The sequence below is a fragment of the Lonchura striata genome, chromosome 2 (genome assembly GCF_050655825.1).
Source record: "Lonchura striata isolate lonStrDom1 chromosome 2, ASM5065582v1, whole genome shotgun sequence".
In the NCBI taxonomy this organism is placed as follows: Eukaryota; Metazoa; Chordata; class Aves; order Passeriformes; family Estrildidae; genus Lonchura; species Lonchura striata.
The window spans coordinates 63,739,208-63,754,651 of record NC_140704.1 but is presented as its reverse complement, the minus strand read 5'-3'; the positions used below and the strand labels follow the sequence as shown (position 1 = coordinate 63,754,651).

Here is a 15,444-nt window from a genome sequence, read left to right as displayed (position 1 = left end):
GCCACTCATGCAGCAAACCTACTTGCACTGACCAACAGACCAGCCTACAGGCAAACCCTCAAGGGGACTTGACTTCAGAGGTGGTCTTGACTTGTCACCTGTCCCTCACAGCTGAGCATCGCCTGGAACTTTCCTTTGGATCACACCCTGGTGCTGGTCTTGGCACATCCCATTACCCTGCTCATGTTTTGCTCTTTGTAATTACCATTACTGTAATTAGCACAGGCTCAGCTATGGGTTATCTTCATTTGGCAAGCTTAATGTACATTTTAACACTGAGGCCAAAAATGAATTGTGTTTTTTGCAGATGTGTATGGCTGTGTTCTGACAGGAGCCGTGTAAAGTCCTGTGATATAATGAAGCAAATGCTGAACTGAAAGCCCAGGACGGCTTAGCTTTGCAGTTCCTTGAAGGGGCTAGCATGCAGAGGAAAGGTGGGGTCACTATTGCCTTTTATTGCAAAACAGGAGATGAAAACAAAATAAACCCTCAGCTCTTTTTTATGCCTTCTTGGAATGAGGGAGAAGCTGAGCCAGTTTCTTATTGATAGTTTCACTCCTCACAGAACCCCAAAATACATAGCTTTTACATGTAGTACTTTCAGCCCAGATGGGTTTGAAAGATATAAGGGGAGAGATTCTCCCCTGTCCCTGCTTCATCCCTGTACTGAAAATTCCTGCCTGGTGTAATTCAATTGCGAGTTTTGTCAGCATTTTTGAAAGAGCATTGGTAAGTTTTGCAAGGAGGGAGGTGAAGACATGCCCTACTTCACAGAGGGGCAATAAGAATGATTTCTGAGCAAAATGTTTCATACAGACATCTCTATAACTTCAGCCAGTGCTAAAGCCAGGGGGTTTTTACAGAAGTTACTCCAGAAGGCTGGTGAATTGAGCAGAGAATAACAATAACGTTGTCATGGGACTCTAAGCCTGACTTAGGACTGAACAGAGTATTCTACCCTTTTTGCAGATTAGGGTTAGCAGGAGGCAGATGGTTTTGGGTTCAGTTATGCATGGCTTTTCCATGAAAGGTTCTTTATCATGCTGTGTCCTCAGGCATATTACTTTCCTTCTGTTTCCTAAAGGACACAGATAGGGATCTGAGGAATAATGCAAGCAGGAGTGAGACCTACTCCCATTGCCATTATTCCCCTGTCTCTCATTAGCTGTTGCCCAGAGCCCAGGCTGGAGCACGAGAAGGACCATGCTGACCATGCTTCCCATCCAGGGAAGGTGCTGCCTGCAGGGCTCTGCTGCCTGTCCAGAACTGACAAATTAAACAATTGTGCTGAGCTTCTGTGAAAGGGGCCACATTCAGCCTTCAATGACTTGAATGTCCAACTCATTTACTGAGCATGTCATTCTTGCCCACAATGTGCTTAGTAGAAGGCCAAATTAGCCACCATCACAAATACACACAGCTCCACCAGCTGCTGTAAATGTACAGCTCTTTTTGCCAGGCATGAGTTTGGCTCTGTCTCTCTAAGTATAAAATGCAGGAATTAGCTTGTTTTGAACTGTCAGCACCTGGAAAGACAAGCTGAGAGCTGCAAATCTATCTTTACTCTGCTGTCTCTCTCCTGGTGGTGAGTAGTAATGGCCCCGCTCCTCCTGGCAGAGGTTTCACGATTATGTGCCTAAGCATGCAGGCTAAAGAACAACATCCAGTTCATTTTCATGTGGTTTCTCATAGTGTGACTTCTCACACTATTATTGACTCCTATTGTGCAGATTTATGGTGTGGTACAGTCATGTAGCTTATGGCGACTGCAAATGCCTGTGGCTATCCCAGTGCCACCCCACACTGGTCATTTACCGAACAAACTACTTATAGTTTGCTATGACTCTTTAGACAGCCTGAATTTGAAGGGAGCAAAGCTTTGTGCATGTTATAGATACCTACTGCTGCTTGCCTGTAACTCTATGCTGTAATTATATGCTGTAATGTTATATTTAGTTTTCATAAGGAGACACTAATAGCAGTGGAGGTGTACTGAGAAGCTGAGACAAGACACATGCAGTACACCCAAACCTTATCTAATACAGACAATTCTAGCTCTCAGCTGAATGCAGGATCATTAACTGCCTCGCAGGCTCTTCAGCTCTCAGTACTGGTAGCATTTTGCATACAATGTATTTAAGTGTAACAAAGTCCCTGTGAATTTGCATTTTACAAATGGGGGGCTGCAAGAAGGGAGACACAAAGCCTCAGCCATCAAAGTCCCACTGATTGCTCTTGTGACAGCAAGGCCCAGACTTGCAGAAAGCCAATGCCAATGGAAAGATGAGTCTAGACTCTCCTTGAGGTCATTCAGCTTCCAATACTTAGCAACCTGCTCTTTCTGTGGTTGCTCTCACCATGCACAAGAAGCCTTTTGGCCTCTGTGAAAATGGCAGGTAGACAGAGAAATGTCTGCCCATAAATCTCTTCTCAGCCAGGAGCATGTAAGCCTCAGACAGATCCAGCATGTTCCTGTTGCATGGTGATCCTTCCCTGGAGAAGGGGAGGGCAGGCCCTCTAATTATGTTGATACCAATATTGACATTTCAGCACACTGACTCCTTCCTCCTCTTCTCATTTATGTGTCTCTGCAGATTACCTGAGTGTTGTGGATATTTATATGTTCAAGGAGCCTCATGAGATCAACAAGCAGGAGCACCACACTGACAAATACTACAACCCCAAGCTGATAGTGCGTCGGGGACAGGCATTCCAGATCCAGATTGACTTCAACCGACCCTACAAGCCAGAGTCAGACCAATTCTGGCTGGAGTTTTTGATGGGTAAGTGCCTGACAAAGGCTGTGTCTTATCAGCAAAGCAATAGTCTCTCATAAACAGGAAAACAGCAGAACTTAATGGCTGGGTCTTTTCCTGTTATGATTGATAAACCATAAAAACAGGCTTAGCCATAGGCAAGGAAGTGTTTTTCTAAACAGGGTTTGAATCCTTTCTTGGAAAATCACCAGAACTTCATGTGAGAGAAAAAGGAGCAAAATCTGGGGATTTTTGTTTTGTAAGAGGCTGTACTTTTTTGAGCTTTCAAACCTACGTCTGGTTAATGCTGTATGGCAATGCTGAAGGTGGAACAGGAAACCTCTTTTGTTAGTGTTTAGGAGATGTTGGGGGGAGGAGGAGTCTGTTGTTTGAGGTAGGAGAGGTGACTGTATGAACTGCGATATCAAAATATTGATTGCATAAAGAGGGGAAGTTACACTGCATGGAAGAATCTTTTCAGCCTGCATTTACAAACGACTTAGTAACAAGAGATAAAGTTCAGCAACTGTAATTTTGGACCAAAAACAGAATCATAGAATCACTAAGGTTATAAAAGACCTCTAAGACTATTGAGTTTACATATTAGCCTAGCACTGCCATGTTTACCACCAAACTATGTACCCAAGTAGTGCTGGTGGCTGGAACACTTCTCTGGGCAGCCTGTTCCAGTGCATGCCTACCCTTTCAGTGAAGAGATTTTTCCCAATATCCAATCTAAACCTCCCCTAGTACAAATAGAGTCTATTTTCTCTTGTTCTATTGCTTGTCACCCATGAGAAGGGACCAGTCCCCTCCTTGCTACATCCTCCTTTCAGGCAGCTGCAGAGACTGATAATGCTTCCTTTGAGCCTCCTTTTCTTCAGGCTAAACATCCCCAGCTCCCTCAGCCACTCCTCACTGGACTTATGTTCCAGACTCTTCCCCAGCTCTGTTGCTCTTGTCGGGACATGCTCCAGCACCTCAATGTTTTTGTTGTAGTGAGTGGTCCAGAAATGAGCACAGGATTTGAGGTGTGGCTTCACCAGTGCTGAGAGACTTACTCAGGACCATATCAGAGACTTTCTTAATTTATTGTCAAAAGATAAATAAAGCTTTTTTCCTCTCACTGAGAAGTCTTCTTCAGAGACCCAGGTCCTAAGATACCTGTTGACTCACTGAAGGCACAAGACTAGAGAAAGGCATAACCTCACTAGAAAAGGAGAGAAGCTAAAGGGTTTCCTGCTATGTTCCAAAGATGGCCCCCACAAATTCTGGTCCCTACAGCACAGCTCTGGGAAACACCCAGCTTCATCTAGATTGATTTGGGAGTTTCTATGTAAAGACATCAATGTTCCCCTTATACAATCTTTAAACTAGGTTATAATTGATGTTTTAATTTACTTTCCTGTGAGATGCAGATCTGAAATTTGTGACACTGAGTCTTTTCCATCATTGAATTATGATGATGTGGCCATTTATTAGATTTGTTGCCTTCTAAAGCTAGATGGGTGTTTATCTCTTAAACATATGTGCAGTGAAAATGTTACTGTCTGTACATTTTCTTCCATGGTTCTCTTCTTTCTAATTTAAATTAGGGTTGGGAGGCATGTTATGACAGTCCAGTGAACGATTGGCTGAACAGCCACAAGTGCCTTTAAAAATTTAATATGCATAAATATCATTAGTTCTTTTGGGATTTAATTAAATTCAATATTGTTCCCTTAATCTTTATATGTTTAAAACAAACAGCTGTATCAAGAAGACGTGGAAAATGGAACATTTGTTTTTTATTGTACTCTGTGCAGTTTGCATTTGTTTTAATCAGATATCCTATATTGGAAGAAGAAAATTAACACTTCTTTTGACATTGCACAATCCACTTAAGAGACACATTCACTTATTTTTCTGTTGCTCTTTCCTAACACATCCATCCATGGTTTGTCCCTTGAATCTCTAAGTATGGATAAAAAGTACTCTCATCTTCAGCCATGGTAGGAATGGGGGTTAATACAGCCTGAGCCAGGGGAGTCTCTGCAATAAACACAGCTCTGAATTATTCCTTTGGAGTTAGCCCCGAGTGTGTGGTGGAATTCCCCTCCATCTTCTTCACTATTGCTGTCCTTCCTGTGACATGGAATGGGTGTCCACACATGGTGGCTGACAACTGGCTGCAGATGCAAGATGGTATTCAATGCTATTGCCCTCCCCTGTTTTTTCTTTGCTTCTGTGAGCACCACTGCCCTCATGTTGCAAGGACTTCAGCTCACAGAGATTCAACTGGGAGGTGTTCAAGCTCCTCTTCTGGGAACTAGTCAACACTCAGCACTCTGCAAATGTTTCTCTTTGAGAACATGTGGTGAAAATGCAGTATATTTGTTCTCAGAGGCTAGCAACAGGAAGCAAAACAAAAACAGTCCACACCAGAGAAGGAAAATTCAGAAATTATATGCTTGACTCTTGCCACTTCTTCTTTTAGAATCGAGTCCAATGTTTAATGCTGAGAAGGGAAAATTTCTTACTTAGGAAAGACAACTGGCTGCTGAATGTCTCAGTGCTATGCTGTCAAACCTTTTGTCAGAAGGTGCTGTGGCCATTTTCATCCAGTTTTTTTCAGTTTATCTTCCTGAAGAGCTGGCTCTCACCTCTCGTGCTGCCTGAACAGCAGAACCCAGACAAAAAGCTCTTGCCCAGGCTGCCTGTGAGCAAGGGAGTGAGGCAGGCACCTCCGCCTGTGAGCAAGGGAGTGAGGCAGGCACCTCCAAGCAGAGTTTAACCCTGCTGTCTTAAACTGGAATGAACTCTCTTCTGGATTTTTTTTTTCTTCCTCTCTTGACTCTCTCTCATAGTCCAGACTCTGGCTTTAAGAACATCCAAGGCAGGGAAGGTGAATCGTGCCCTTTGGTACTGTCAGGCAGAAGCTATCCCTAGGGAGTGGCTCAGACAACAGCCCTGCAGCAGAGGCAGCTTCAGCTCAGAGAAACTTTTTGTTCTGAAAGGAGTATACCTCCTAGGAATGTGCTAAGTTTGGGAGATTAAAATGATGGACACACAGAAATATTGGCAGGCTGCTGTAGGATGACCTTTCCAAGGAGCACTCTGTGTGCCTGAGCAGTAGATTTCAAATGGTGCAGCAGAATTATTAAACAGAATAACCTCTATTGGATGGGCCTCTGGAGGTCTTGGTCAAGGGCCCTTGGTCAAAGCAGGTCCAGCTTCTCCAGCATCTCTGGGTCTTTCCCTATGAGCAGGTTTTGAGTAGTTCCAACAGTGTGGATGTTTCCCCATACTATATGGACCAGGCTGTCCTGAACTGCAGAATATTTTGAGTGGTTCAAGGTTCTATTCTCAAAAGGTACAAAGTTAGGGATGGCTGGCCTTGACTCCCAGGGAATTCAGTTGGAGCTGGGAAAACTTGAAGTCTCCTTTTGCAGGGCTGTGCCTGCAGTGGAGGCTGTTTGTACAACAGTGTCTACAAAGCTATTCAGAAGTTATTAGTTCCCAGCTCTGAGAAAGTTCCCCAAGTTGACATTAATCCATCACAGAATTTTTATCCATTAAAGACTAATTTTGATCCTGAAAAATGTGACAATTTTAATGGATTGGTCCTGTGGGTGTGCACAGAACTATTCTATTTCCGTTATTCCCTAAAATTTACTTTCCTTTTGCTTTTTTTTTCACTCCTATTTTTTCTTCTTTTACATCATTAAAAAGATGATTAATGAAGCAAGTAAAGCAAGTAGAGACTGCTTAATCCTTCTAATTGATAATGAATCAAGGGTACCTGGGACAAATACTTCTTCTGTCATATGAAACAAGATCTGAAACACTCAGAGAACAATCTTTAATTACAATCCTTTTTAATCCACAGTCCATTTAAATGCCATTTTCACAAAATTAATGGGTTAAATTGTATAAACAAATATACATATGTTTGTGTGTGTGTGTGTGTGTGTAAATATGTATATATATATATATATATATATATATATATATATATATATATATACATGAATATATAAATAGTTCACCCCAATCTCTTGAAAGTCACTTTTACAGACATTCTTCTATGATAGTTCCTTATGACTAAAGTTGTTCATGCTTTAACAGACTGTTTTCTGTAGAGTCATCCCTGGTGAAATTGAATTAAATGCTAATATGTGAATTATTATAATTCAGTTTTGCACATAATCCTTTATTAAATTAGGACCATAGTTGCCTGCCAAAGCATGGAACACAATGAATGTGCCAAAAAATCCACATGGAAAAATATCCACTTATAAAGAGTAATTAGGTGTAATTCCAGTTCTTGTGCTGGACCTCAGCCCTGCCACAGTACCTATGGTTTGAGAGCTGCTCTGTCACCACATATTTTCTTCGTTTCTGCCTACTTCCTGGCTTTTACAAGAGGAAAGGTGAGCATCACCTCTTGGGTGATAATTGTTTTATTGGTCTGGGGTTGTGATGAAAAAGCCACAAGAGAAGTGCAGATGCTGTGCTTACATCTTATTCCCCATAGTGGGATTAATTCGAGTTTGTTTGGAGCCTCAGTGAACCCAGAGGAGTCAATGGACTCCCTCACCCATCTTGATCTGTCCTGACTCCTGCCTTTGTGGTGATAGGGATATTGTGTGTGCCTCTTTATTTTCCACAATGTAAAGCTTAGCCTGGCTGAACATAGCTCCCACACCTGGGACAGCCAATTTGGTGTGGATGCTGCAAAGTTTCCACTGCTGCACTGGCAGGGATTTCTCTGAAAAGAAGATGAATGATGAGATGGGCTCATAGAGCCTTCAATCTTGCTTTTAGTAGTAGTTTCCACTACATGACTGTAAATCCTTGAGGGGTTGATGAGTTTATATGGTGCATCCTGACTGTAATGATGTATTTCCCCACATCCTCATAAATTGCTGTCTATTTGTGTTTTCCTTAAATGGCTTCATAAATCCGTATATATTGGTCTAGCCCTAAATGTTATTATGAACGTTTTATTCATTGATGCACTTCTGGAACGACCATAAATTCCAGTCCCCCAGGCTACTATCACCTTTCCACATGTGTACATGTGTGGATACCCATGCACCCATCCATATGTTCTCCTCAGGCTTCTATAAATCATTGGCTTCTGGCCTGAGATCAGAGGGGAGACTTACTGCTCCTTTTCCCACAGCCTTCCCAAGCCAGTTCCAGAGGGATAGTTATAAACACATCAAATAAGCTAAGAACATAAAGATATTAGAGCTGATCCCATATGGCTTATTTAGGTGATACCAAATTCCCACTTAGAGGAATAGCTGAGTTTAACTAAATAACCAGAGGTCCAGTTCAGGATATGCACACCCAAGTCAATGGAGCTCTTCATTCTGTCCTACAGTGTCCACTACCTTTCCCTGTTTTCACAGCAGAGTTGGCCCAGGAAAGATTACAGGATTATTGAGGTCAGGCAATAATTCTGCCTTAGTGGGAAGTATTGCTACCTCAGCTGTCACCTGTCCTCCTCCGCAGCTCTGGGGCAGGACATATTGTGACAAACAGAGGTGCTGGAACATGAGATCCCATCCCCAGCCTACGGATGGGATGTTGAGCTGAATTCTTACTCTGGGTAAAAAATTTCTCTTTAAAAAACTATGGATCTTCATGTTTTAGGAGATTCCTTGGCACTATCAAGAGAACTAACTGGTCTAGAGGACACACTATGTTGGTAGGTTACTCAGCATTGCGAGTTTATTAGATCCTTGTTTCACAAAGAAGTACAAAAAAATTGAGAAGAGATACAAAAACACATGACGGTCTAAACTTGGAGTCTCATTTTGTGACAGAAAAAATAATTTGCTAGCAGCAGAACATATTTCCTAGAGATTGCCTCCCAGCAGACAGGAGACCTGTTTGCCAGCTCTTAGCAAAAAACAAACCTCTCCAATTTCTGAACAAAGGCATTGGGGTATTCTTTTCCTCCCCTCTGGAATTCCCAGCTGGGCTCCAGAGGAGTAGCAAGGAGGGAGTCCCTTGAGGTGGTCTGTGAATGCAGTGTTTCATGCAAAGCAATCTTTATTAGCCTGACTTTTGCACTGCTTCGGCAGCATCAAGTGGCACATAAAATCTGGCTGTATTTTTTAGTTGTTTTATTAGCTAAGGTGCATGGCTCTGGTGTGTGTTTTACAATTGTAAAGTTCTAGAAACATTCACTGCTGGGACAGAGTGGCCAGATGTTAAGGATTCATAACTGGAGCCATGAGCAAAACTTATTTCAAGATATTTGCGTTTTACTGCATTTTCAAGTTTGTATATAGCACTTCTGAAGGCAATGGAATTTGAGGGTACTAGGAACCTAGATGAGATGTTAGAGATTTAGAGACTACTGCTTTTAACAAAAAATATTTTCTTCTTGCTTCTTTTGATTGTTTGGAATTTTATTGTAGCACCTCTTCCATTACTTTCTAATTTGTTTTACTCTGTGTTTTGTGTTATAAATCCCATATGCTAACACCTATCTCCGAGGCTGCTGGCTATCAAGAGGTTTAACTCTGCTGTACTGGTGACTTCCATCTCAAACTTACTTATCAATATATCACAGTTATTATACTTCCACGGATAGTGTTGAAATAGATTTTTTTTTATCCTTTATATGAAAGAGTGTATGTAGATAAAACAAATGAACTTATAGGAAAATTGTTAATTACTCTGTGCAATATATATTCCAAAGGGAGACATAATTTGACTCCTTGAAAAGCCAATCTTCCAAAGAGGGTTCCTAAAAAGACAAAGGTGATTGAGATACAGCTTTGTTCACCTCCTTCTCTTCTGAGGTATCCCACTTCCATCAGGAAGGAAATGTCCTGTGAAGCTCACTAGATCTCTAATCTCTGTGCTACCAAACTTTCCCTCCTCACTGCTGGAAGTAAAGCTTAGTTGTGTGGGACCTATCCAAGAGCACCTGCTGGTCCCTCCGGTGTCTGTGCCAACAGCACAGCACTAATTCAGCCCTGGCATTTATGAGCTGTTTAATGCACACACACACACAGACACACACAGAGCAGTGTGGACAATCCCTTGCCCACTGGAGATCAAGGGGAAAGCAAAACTACATGTAGTCAGAAGCTTCCAGGGACAGGATTGAGAAGGAGAAGGAGGAGAATTGAACCAAGCAAGCCCTGGTTCCTGTTAGTCACTTGTAAAGAACAGCGGCAGAATTGGATAACTGGAGGAGGACTGCTCATGTTTTGACAGCTGAACTCACTGTACCTATCTCTCACCCTCTCTCTGTTGCTGTAAATCCCTCTCTGGTGTGGCAGCTTTATCCAGAATTTAACACAGCTTGCCTCTATGCCTGATGGGCCCAGAGCTGACATGCTAGGGAGGAAAGGCATATGTTGAAAATAAATTACTTTGAATGCATGTGTGTGGCCACAGTTCTCTGGTTTGATGGCTCATTATTTTGCTGCTACATAAATAGATTTTGGCAAGCCGTAAAAAAATGCTGCACTTTGCTCTTTGCCCCTGTAAAGTGTCTGTGTGTGACAGGGGACATCCCATGCATGCCCACATCCACACACACTGCAGTCATGGTGCCTTTTGCCATGTAGATCTTTACTAATGTTTTTTAATTTATCTTATGAACTCCTTTAATAGTGACAGCAGCTACTTTCCTCCTCTTTTCCTGGGTGCCAGGAAACCCCAAGAAGTGTAGAGTTGACCTGAACTGCAAATGAAGTGAGAAAGAGTTTTAGGACCCTGGCTTGGTTAGCTACAGAAACCAGGGTGGAATAAGAAAGGATAAGAAAGAAGTATCAAAGGATTGCAGACCTGTGCATTGTGCATCAGGGGAAATATATTTGTTTGTGCCATTAAATGTTCTGTACAAGGGAGGTTTCTGTAAAAATTAATGTCTTCTGGCAGCATTGTGGCTCAGGACCGAGCATTGAAATGCAGAGAGTTGGAGGCCTGAGAAAGGGGGTCACTGAGAGTTCCCTCCTGTCCTCTCCTGCTTCAAAGGCAGGACAGTCAATAGCTTCTATTCAGTACAGGATATCTTTGAAGGTGCCTATAAAAAAAAAAAAATCACCCAGTGCAGGAATCTCCAGACTTTCTGAATTCACAGGTTGGTTTTTCTCATTTCCATGTGCTGTTAGAGTGAGCAGACAGGGACATCCCAACAGGGTGATGTCATGAAACGACTTTGTCTGCCACAGAGCAATTGGCTGTGAAATGTCCTCATGTGAGGGCCAGGGCCTCCTACACCCAGAGCAAACATGAACACTGGGGAGTGAGGCAACCACAAAGAACTGGCTGTGGAGCATGGTTGAGCCTGCCAGCTCATGGTGCAAATCAGAGCTGGAGAGATCCTGAGCCAGCTAATGCTGCTGGCATAATGTCAGCACCCTCCTGTCAGCATAAAAAGAGTTTATCTTGTCTACATGTCCCAGTCCTGACATGCACTCAAACTGCCTCCTGCCTCTCTCTGGGTAGGGTTAGCATCAGAGACCCTTCAGAGGGTGCACTGCCAGACATTCACAGGCTTTTTGTAATGAGTCTTTGGATAGTATTGAATCTTCTTCCTGAGAGACTCAGCCAGAGAATGAAATCACCGCTCCATGTTCTCCTTCTGAGGAAGGGCCAACATTGCAGATATCTCAACTATGAGCCAAAGCTGGCTCTACCTTTCCACTGCAGCCAGAAATGTGTGCTCAAGATGTAGATAAAGGTCAAGATGCCAAGCCATCCTGATAGGACTTCCCTAGAGAGTTGATAAACATAGTACTGAGGCTATGTAAGAATTATTTGGCCAGCAACCTTAGCATGCAATGCCAAAGTTAGTCAGCTTTATAGCACTCTAGTATCAAGACAACAGATGTGTGCATAAGAGAGTAGTGTGACTAATGCTGACAGGTGTCCAGATGTGTGTTTACAATTCATCTCCACAAGCTCCTGACAGAAGTAACAATTCCCTTACTCTTTCATTTACACCCCTTAATCTTCCAGTTGCATTTTGTTTGGTTTGGTTTTTGGTTTGGTTTGGTTTGGTTTTATTCTATTTCAGAAGATTAGAGAACCTGTCCCCTCTTCAAAGAAAACATTGGAAATTGCTCACTGTGCTCTTGAAGGCTCTGCCCATCTTCCCAAACTTCCTTGTGGGTTCAGGATTTATGTAACCATAAGGAAGCACCAAATCATGATTATCAGGAGCAAACAGTGTTCTCTTGTATTTACTATTTATAACACCTGCAAAGTATCCTGACTTCTAGGATATCTGTCCTTGGCATATCTGCTATGTCTGCAGGGATGTAAAGCATCCTCGGTGCCCCAGAGCACCTTCTCCTCATGAGTGAGCAAGATAATGCAGTGACTTCTCTTACTTTGTGGGACCAGCTGTGTGGGGCTCTGGGCTGAAAGAACCTTGCATACTCCTTCAACAGCAACTACAGCTGCTGCCCTGTCAAGCAAAAGGTATATTAGGGTGTCTTGTGGCTTTCCTTGCTTGGAAGGGAAAATGGGGTTTTGAGTTTTCAGAAAAAGTGAGAATACCAGAGGCTTGGTTCTTTGCCAAACCTGCTTATGAAGTGCCAGTGACAGTGGTCCCATAAGGATATCTTGAAAAGTTTTTGTGGCTTCTTTGAGATCCTATCTTGTTCCTGTAGGCAGATTTTCTGGGAAGTGATTCTGCAGTCTCCCATGTATGTACACGTGGCATACACAGACATGGTGGTGCAAACTTGCTGCCAGAGCACAGCTTCTCCTGTCCCCAACAGGCTCCTACACCAACATGCAGCTTCCAGCAAAGACAGGGATGTCAGTTCCTAACCATGTTAAAATAGTAATCTCTTCCCCCTCCCACCTTTCTGAAGGAGGTACAGGAGGTATTTATAAAGTAGCATTTGTTAGCGGTTTTCAAGGATATCAGTTCAACTGCTTGGTTTGCTCTGCTGCTTTGTTTGCGTGGACTGCTTTTTTTAGAACAAGATTATGTCAAAACTAGAAGCAAAATATCAACTGTAGAGGCAAGCTGGGTCATACACAGTTGCACTACAAAGAACAAGAATGCGTTCAGCTCCTATATCTGTTACCTCTATAGGTTCTTCTCTCTACACTGGCTTTCTTTTGATGGTTTATATTTGAAGTATCCAGTGCTCTATCTTCTAGTGTTTTCTATTGATTTTGCTCTATTATTCTAGTCCTTTATTCTTCTGTAGGTCTTTTCCTTCTATTGTGTTCCTCACTGATCTCAATGAGTTTCATGGGTTAAGGCATCCCTGGCCTGCAGGGCAAAGTGGGTTATTTATGTGCATTGAATATCTGCAAAATGAAAATTCATGTGCTCAGAATAATCTCTTGGATGAAGCACAGTAGCCCCAGATTTCTCAGAAACACAAATGTCATGGCAGCTTGCAAGTTTCAGATTTAAAGCTGGATTTGTCCTTTCCCAAAATGTAGCAATGTTCAGATCTGTGATTATCTCTATATTGGCAGTATAAAAATAAGCAAGCAAGAAAATTAGTTTGATTTTGAAGTTCTTAAATAGTAGGAATGAAAAATATAGAAGTCTGTCCCTCCGTCTGCCATCATTGCTTTTCATTACCCTATTTTTGAATGAGAGAGACTGACATGCAGCCTAAAATATGAAATGAAGAGTAGATTTGAGAATGAGATAAGGAACTTATCATTCTCACAAGCATCTCTTCTGTCTATGCTTCTGGTTGGCTTCCAGATTTAGTTTGGCTCTACCTCAGTCTCAAGGGGTGGAGCCTCACACAACTTTGAATGCTGGCACTGTACATGTTTACATGTATCCTATCCGTCTAGCTGCTTTTAGAGTTGGCAGAGTAAAATAAGCTCCTCTGGGGTGTGATTTGTCTTACTGTGAGGCAGATTCTCACGTGAGGTACTTTGAAGGCGTGTCATACTTTGGGACCCATTTCTGGCGGAGAGAGTTTGGTGATTGAGCCCCAGTGTGGTGGTTTATATTGTGGGCATCCAGAATTGGTTCCCACCACATCCCTGAGGAGTGGATGCTCAGGGGGAACCAAGCACTGGGCATCTGCATGTGGACTCTTTAGTGTTTCTTCCATCTGTGTGGGCTTCATGAAAGACTGTTTGGTCTCTGCTTGCAGTAGTGCAGAGAAGAACAGGGTTCTGCTGTGCTAATGAGCCCCAAAAATGATGCCTGGGGCCCAGAGAGCACTTGTGTGCTAGCAACAAGAGTGGTGGGTGCATCTGAACTAGGGAAGTGGCTCTTACCTGAACTCCTAAACTTGCCAACAGTCTAGCTGGTGTTGTTGACACCAGGCAAGGAGCAAGATGGAGTGCAGCTTGCTGCACGAGGATAAACAAAGTAAATAAGAAAAGCCTGGACAGCCCCTTCTCATGCTGGCAGGGCTATTTATGCTCCTGGCAGTGCTCAAGCCAGTGAGACTGGAGCCTGCTGGAGTGAGGTGGGTGGGGGTATGGGGACAGGCTGCCTGTGGGGAGCTGTTGCAGGTAATTGTGTGACTGTGCTGTCAAGTTACCAGGCCCTGTGAGGGGCAATGAGAGAGTATGTTATTTTTGCCCACTAAAACCAGTCACCTCCATTGAAAATAAAACAAAAGGACAGAGGACTGATAGAAAATTAAAAAACTGTCAAAACAAGGTGAACCTCTTCACTTCTCTCTCCAGGTCGCTACCCACAGCAAAACAAAGGCACCTACATCCCAATCCTAGTAGGCAATGTGCTAAAACCTGGCCAGTGGGGAGCCAAGATTATCCACAGGGAAAACAACTCCATTCGGCTGTCCATCATGTCCTCTGTCACCTGCATCATTGGGAAGTTTCGCTTCTATGTTGCTGTCATGACTCCCTTCGGCATCCTTCGGACACGCAGGAATTCAGCGACTGACACTTACATCTTGTTCAATCCCTGGTGCAAGCGTAAGTACCTGGTCAAAGCCTTACACTTTGTGCTGCTGAGCTTATCAGGTTTTAGGTGGGTTGGTCCAGGAATGGGAGCATGGTGCCAAAGAGGTTGGAGATATGTTTTCCAGACCAGTTTGGGTCTGGAAAATTTACAGTAACTCTGCCAAAAGTCAAGTCTTTCAGGCTGGGGAATAGCCCTGTGTATGCAGGGCTCCATTCTGGAAAACAATGCCTTTGTTTTGTCGAAATTCTGCAGTTTTATTTGGCCAAGCCTGTATTTGCCACTTCAGGCTCCATTTTTCATAGTAAACATACCCCAAGGCTCTACTCTGACTTGAACAGGCAGCACTGAGAGTGTCCAGTGTGCCTGTGTGTGCCTTAAACAAGTCAGCATGAGCATATTTTGTCCAGGATTTGGTGTGGGGCAGGATGTGGTGGCCTCACATACTCAGTTGTCTTACATTGCTAATTGCCACATTTGGGATTGAACATCTGAAGTCAAAATATTGCAGGAATTCTATGGGAGCTGCTGTTCCTGCACAGGTTGGGTGGAATTCAGCTTGCTGTCGCATCACTGGTGGTGCCTTCCTGCTGCTACATGGCATTTGCCCTTATAACTTCCCCTTTAATGGTGACTAATTAGCAACAGTGCCCTCTCTGAGGAACAAAACATTTTGCAAATGAGCCTTTTTTTAATAATACCGTGAGTTCACGAATATATTTTTTTTTTCTTTTAAATCTCCTAGGATCCTTGAAAGAAATCAGGCTTTATGCTGTCAGGGCTGTATTTTACTCAATGAACTCT

General features: G+C 43.0%; 1 protein-coding gene across 2 annotated transcripts in view; it reads left to right on the top strand.

The window, feature by feature from the left end:
- The window catches only part of F13A1 (coagulation factor XIII A chain), a 59,220-nt gene that overhangs the window by 4,199 nt on the left and 39,577 nt on the right, over nucleotides 1-15,444 (top strand). For both annotated transcript variants that reach the window (XM_077790781.2, XM_085571471.1), the window contains exons 3-4: nucleotides 2,595-2,783; nucleotides 14,403-14,654. In XM_077790781.2, the coding sequence (XP_077646907.1) occupies nucleotides 2,595-2,783; nucleotides 14,403-14,654 (441 nt within the window). The remainder of the gene's footprint in view (nucleotides 1-2,594; nucleotides 2,784-14,402; nucleotides 14,655-15,444) is intronic.